The following is a 5,873-nucleotide window of genomic DNA, read 5'->3' on the forward strand; positions in this document are numbered from 1 at the left end:
AAACCATATTTGACTTGTAAAGATGAAACTCATCTGAGCACATACTTGGACTAGAATCGAAAGGTTGCCATCAATATAGAGCAAAGCAAGTTCAAGTACATGATCTATGACTCTATTGTAACTGGTTAGATATAAGATCCTAGATAAGTGCAGGCTATGGCCATGGGCCATGGCACTGCCTTTTCCTGAGGTTAGCTTCCTCTTTAAGTCTAGGCTTTATAATGCCTACCATTAATTTATTTAAATTGACCTATCTCATTGTTTAATGCCTAATGGGAGAAGAGATATGTCATGCAATTTCTGTAGAGTGTAGGGGATCAAGCATCATAACAGTCACCTAAACTAAGGGTAGCTCAATCCAGAATGACAATTTAAAGCTAAAGGGTAGAAGAAACTGAACTGCTGTACCAGACATGCAATCGATGATGCAGGAGAGAAGTTCTCGATCATAGCAGAAGATATGGGGGGAAAACAGCAGTCAGATTATACAAAAGGAGTTAAACCTGCTAATAACATGCATCCACAAAAAGGTAGGATGTCAAAACTTAGATCTCTCCTGAGGGGCAACGGCATAAACACCTAACAAATAAATAAAAGAAATTTGTCTACAGATTCATATTGCTCAATGTTGTCGTATATATAAAACCAGCATAGTGAAAAGAAAAATGTAAAACAATGTTACTAAAATTTTCAAATTCATAATTACCCAAGTGAATCCTGTTTAGATCTAGGTTTTGCAAATGTTATATTATATATACCCACTCCTTCAAGCAAATATCAATTGTTTCCTAATGGTTCTGAAGCCAATCACACACCAAAAACTCCATATAGTATAGTTCAATTAAACCCAGACCCTAATTTGTGAGTTGAAAAGCTCAACCCTGACGAAACCAATTCAGATTCAGGTTGGGGATATCATTAACTAAAATCCAGTTGACCATTGCATTGATTCAAACTTTGCATCTGATCAGGTTGCTACACTGGACTGTCTAGATTATATCAATCTAATAAACAATTATTCATGATGAGCATGTTCGAACTTTCAGTATAAAACAAATGTATGCATGTGAAAATCAAACTGTTCCAAGTCAGGTCAGGTTAGAGCGAGATTTATTCCTAAATCAATCCCTAAACTTAGTCCAACTAGAACTCAACATGATTCAGAGGAATCAGGTTATTTCTATGTAAACTAATATATTTCACAACAAGGGCAACTATGAAAATAAATAATCTCCATTAAACCTTCGTGGCAGTTGATAGATGCCTTTTTCTAACAGATATATTAGATATAACAGGGAAAACAAATGGAGCAGAACTAGCTTTGTGTTATAAACAGAAAAGAACCAGCAGACCTGGAGATTATGGGTGATGGGTAAATAATCTCCTTCGACTGAATTCGCACCTGAAGTTGCATCTCCTTGACATCTCTTAGTCTATATTCCCAGTACAAAGTATTTAAAAATCCTGCACTGCTGAAGCTGAAAATCATAGAGTAACTAGTAAGTTTCAAGGTTTTTTTTTTATTGGAGTAAATCATCTCTGTAAATTCAAATTAAGAAATGACCCTCTCTCAATTAGTAGATAGTGAGGGTCCTGATGAAGCAACCCAATTTGACTTGATTTTCCTTCAGTAATTGATTTTTTTAACTCAAAAGCGAATGGTTAGCTATAACTTGTTATTCTGGTTAAGCTATAGCTAAACATCAACTGCAAAGAGCTCAAGCAAATTACTTGTTAATATTTAAAAAAAAATTACAAAGAAAAAGTTAATACTGTCTCATCTAAATTTAATAGATATCGTTTAATGATTTTATTTGTTAACTTATATTGTATTTTTTCCCTTGTCTATGTTTGTTATGGACTGAGCCAAGAATTCAAGATAATCTCCAACATATCAAAATAATCCCTCTCACTCAGACTTTTTACCGACAGCTGAGCAGAATTTCAGATTATTCTTTAACCCTCAGATGAGCATCAATTCAGATGTTTTTCAATGCTTAATACATTGGTAAAGTTCTCCAAAATTTTTAGATTACGTGAATTGAGTTTATATGGTAAACGATATTAACAATAAACTTTTATGATATCTTTTCCACTGATACTATGAAGTTGTATTATTATCATCTTCCTCTCGGTCGTTTTGTCATGATATTTATTACATTAAAGCACAGAATTCTAAATATTCCAGAAAAGAAAAGATATCAAATCTCATTCCCAGTTATATTATCATTCAACGAGAACTTAAGTAATTTATAGTACATAACACCATAAAACAGAACGAAAAAACCATGGGCATAACTAGCAGTACAGTTAGATGTCAAAATAATCACATTAGTATCTCAATGAAATCTAAGAAGGTTACATCATAGTCCTGACAATACTTACAAAGAGTCTCTCATCTGCGCATAGGGCATTGTAGAGAGCTTATAGAGATATCCATCCAAAACAGAAATGTTCAGCCAGTTTCTACACAGAAGCACCTCTGGAAGCTAAATGAGACAGCTGAAAGTCATCCTGCTTACTCCTCTTGCTGCACCAAAGCGTTGAAAGACTCCTTTGATGTCCTTCTTCATTGACACTTAATACCAACCGCTGAACTTGGTGTATGAAAATCGCAAACACCCAGGTATAAGCTAAAGTTTTCTGTCCAAAATAATATCCTCTCTGGTATGCTTGAGCTTTCCTGCATATGCTAAACTATCCTGTTTTCTGGATCTGATCACCTGAAAATGTACCAAATTCTTCTAGTATTACACTGATGAACTGGCAGGTAAAATGATTAAAGAGTATATTACATCATCTTTTACTGAGAATGACCTTTTGTAAATTCAGATAAAATGTTTTGTGCTCCTTGGAGGCACCATCACATGCCTCAGCAGAAGTATCTGACGAAGTAACCATAGACGGTACCATCATGGCCCAACAAACATGGCTAAGCCTTCTCTATATATGTGACTCTCTGCTCCAAGTCTGGAGGTATATAAGTGGTCTACTTAGATCAATCAATAAACTGAGCTCACATATATGGGTCATGAAGATATCATCAAAATCCATGGAAATGTTTTATTACTTAGAGAAGCAGCTTTTAACTGTGAACACCTTCAGTATAAGACCTCCCTCCAGAGTTTTAAGATATGATTCTCTTTCCTCTCTATTAACAAAATGGAGGAAAAGATGCCCCATTTAGATACTAAAAGTTGATTCCGACAACTTCTTCAGCAGGAAGTTTCCTTAAACTCCACTTTCTCCAGTATTAACGGATTCATTTTTTCTTTGCCTATCAGGCTTGTTCAGACACACTATTTCCTCCAAAATGGCATGTACTTCTTCATAATTTTTGACACGGCGGATGATCCCAGTACTAATTTGGGAAAGCAATCCACTTGAAGGAGCATTTTTTAACATTTTGTCCTGTTCCCCCTTTGCTGTTTCTATTCTCCTGTTCTCCTGTCCGCCATTTTCTATTTTCATTTTCAAACAGTCCTTTCCCCTATTTTCTGTTTCCATTTCCCTATTGCATTGTTTCACTTTTACTATTTCCATTTTCGTATAGTCCTCTTCTGCTTTTATTAATTCCATTTTTCTCTTCTGATCAATTCCCCTATTTCTCCTTTTAGATCGTTTTCCATGTTGTGGCTCTGGCATAGGTACGCCTCCATTTGGATGTGTGAGGAAACCATTTTGCTTTATCTCTTTCCACTTTCTCATTGCTTCGCTCTCCTCCACAGGACTAGAAGAACAAGCATTCATTGAAGAATATGCAATTTGTAGCTGTCTCGCATCTTTTAAGGAATAGGAGGAACTCGTCCCTAACGAAGTTGAGTTTTCTACATCACCAATGACAAGGGGTTCGTCAAAGCATGTCCTAGCAACCCCTAAACTGCTGTTAGACGAGGCGATACTGCAATTGTAACCCACACTCAAATGGCTAACATTCTGTTTGAAACGCTCATTGTTACTATCCATAGTCCCTTCTAAAATTCTATCCGAATGCCCAAATGCAGTAACCTCTCCAATTTGGTAATTCAGCTCTTTTTGACGGCGTATCGGCGCCATGGATTTTTATGGAAATTATTGTTCGCAAGCTTCAAATCCTGGTGCATGGAGCTACCATTCAGAGAATGATATCAAGGGGCAAGAATAAAAGCCAAAAGTAGTAGAACATGCACTTTGCGCCTCAGCAGATATATACAGCATTATCTGAACATTTATGATAAAGAAAACATTTATGACTTGAAAAAATAAGAAATCTCCAAAAACATTTATGACTTGAAAAAATAAGAAATTTCCAAACATGAGTTGTAATTTGTTCATGCATACAATGATGTGATTCATTTGTGTGTGTATACAGGGAGAGGCCTTAATGCTCCTAGGGCGTAATTATCTTGGTTATGACAACCTCCAAATCAATTTGGATGATCCACTCAGTTATTTTCACAACCGCCAAATCAATATTGTCTGAGAGATCTACCAAAAAAAATGTCGGGTTCTAGTTACTCATGCATCAAAGTGGTCCTAAGATTAATGGTTTTACAACAATGCAACTAAATAGATAGCATGAGCAGGGACTAGAAGCCCAGAAACGCCAAGATTTTTCATATAGAGGTCTTAGTCTTAGGAAATGTAGATCATAATGAATGGAACAGACCATCCATTGGCACAGCCTATCAAGAGGTCTCTTCAGTAGTATTTCCAGATAACCGTTAATTTATTTTTTGCATCCACTTGATGCATAAACAATACACACATAATGTATATCAATATATGATTTTTCATTGATAGAGTTTTCGATAGATTTACATTAAGTTGAACAGATTTCCAGATTCCAGACCATTCAGTCGATGGAGAGACATACAACACCAGAACCCATATAACTTTACTTAATCATCTAAATTAACAATAATACTCATTTCTTTTTTTTTTTAAATTGTAAACTGCAAATTACTAAGCATCACCAGTTACCCAAAAAAATCGTACTCCGTTAAGCTTAAAATGGCCAATCGAGACAAGATTTACCGATCTAGACACAACTGAGACCAAATTGACAGAATAAATCTAAATAAAACAACCAAACTGAGGCCAAATTAGACGGAATTCATACCACAAACATCACTTCAGAGCTCGATTCAATCATCCAGGAGCGACCCCCCGCCCCTTTCCCCGAGAGATTTCGTGGCGGCGGCTGGAAACCCTAACCCTAACCCTAACCGCAACTTCGAGCAGGGACTGCTAGAGAAGAGATGGGATAGGATCGAAAGGGGGGGGGGGGGGGGGGAAGGAGAAACGTGGATCGATAGGCGGAGCAGGAGCCTAGGGTTTGGGATCGAGGGAGAGAGAGGGGTTTCGATAAAAATGAGATTTTCGAGGTGATTTTGGGTTTTTATAGTTTTCTCTTGGTTCGAGGGAGCGGGAAGTGGGCGAAGTGGCTGTAGCCATAGTGGTCTTATTTATAGGACGCCTCTTCGGTCAGATAGAAGACATGATTTATTTCCTTTTTCTTTTCCTTTGCTCATGAATTTTTTTTTTTAAAGAGGTAAATTCACAGAACTTTGGGGTTTTTGCACAGAAACCCTGTGAGTGATTTTTTTTTAAACTCTTAAAATCATTAAAAATTGTATATTCATACAAGTTTGGGGCATTTGCAGAAAAACCACCTGAGTGATTTCCTTTTATGCTTAAAATCGTTAAAATGGTTTTTGTTGAGGATGTGATAGGCTCTCAATTGTTTTTTTTTTTGAAAGAATCAAAAAAATTTGCTACGGACTCTATTCGTCACAAATGGAACTATAAAGGTTTGGTTGCAATTCGGTGATACTAAGGGGGTCTACTCATAGTTAACATTTCTTTAAAAGGTTAAATTTACAGAACTCTGT

At 36.4% G+C, this 5,873-nt stretch overlaps 2 protein-coding genes across 4 annotated transcripts in view; one reads left to right on the top strand and one right to left on the bottom strand.

Moving 5' to 3' along the window:
* Positions 1-5,261, bottom strand: part of LOC109851368 — a 12,027-nt gene extending 6,766 nt beyond the window's left edge. The window contains exons 1-4 of one of the 3 annotated variants that reach the window (XM_020421456.1): positions 5,102-5,261; positions 2,818-4,200; positions 2,386-2,723; positions 1,403-1,478 (exon numbers count right to left, since the gene is read on the bottom strand). In XM_020421456.1, the coding sequence (XP_020277045.1) occupies positions 1,403-1,478; positions 2,386-2,414 (105 nt within the window). In that variant the 5' untranslated portion in view covers positions 2,415-2,723; positions 2,818-4,200; positions 5,102-5,261. Of the gene's footprint in view, positions 1-1,402; positions 1,479-2,385; positions 2,724-2,817; positions 4,201-5,101 lie in introns of those variants that run through there. The other 2 variants (XR_002249778.1, XR_002249777.1) reach the window with 2 other exon arrangements.
* Positions 4,055-5,873, top strand: part of LOC109821880 (probable chalcone--flavonone isomerase 3) — a 3,739-nt gene continuing 1,920 nt past the window's right edge. Inside the window, exon 1 of the mRNA XM_020388038.1 lies at positions 4,055-4,097. Within this exon, the coding sequence (XP_020243627.1) occupies positions 4,055-4,097 (43 nt within the window). The remainder of the gene's footprint in view (positions 4,098-5,873) is intronic.

Source organism: Asparagus officinalis, chromosome 8 (assembly GCF_001876935.1).
Source record: "Asparagus officinalis chromosome 8, Aspof.V1, whole genome shotgun sequence".
Classification (NCBI taxonomy): domain Eukaryota; kingdom Viridiplantae; phylum Streptophyta; class Magnoliopsida; order Asparagales; family Asparagaceae; genus Asparagus; species Asparagus officinalis.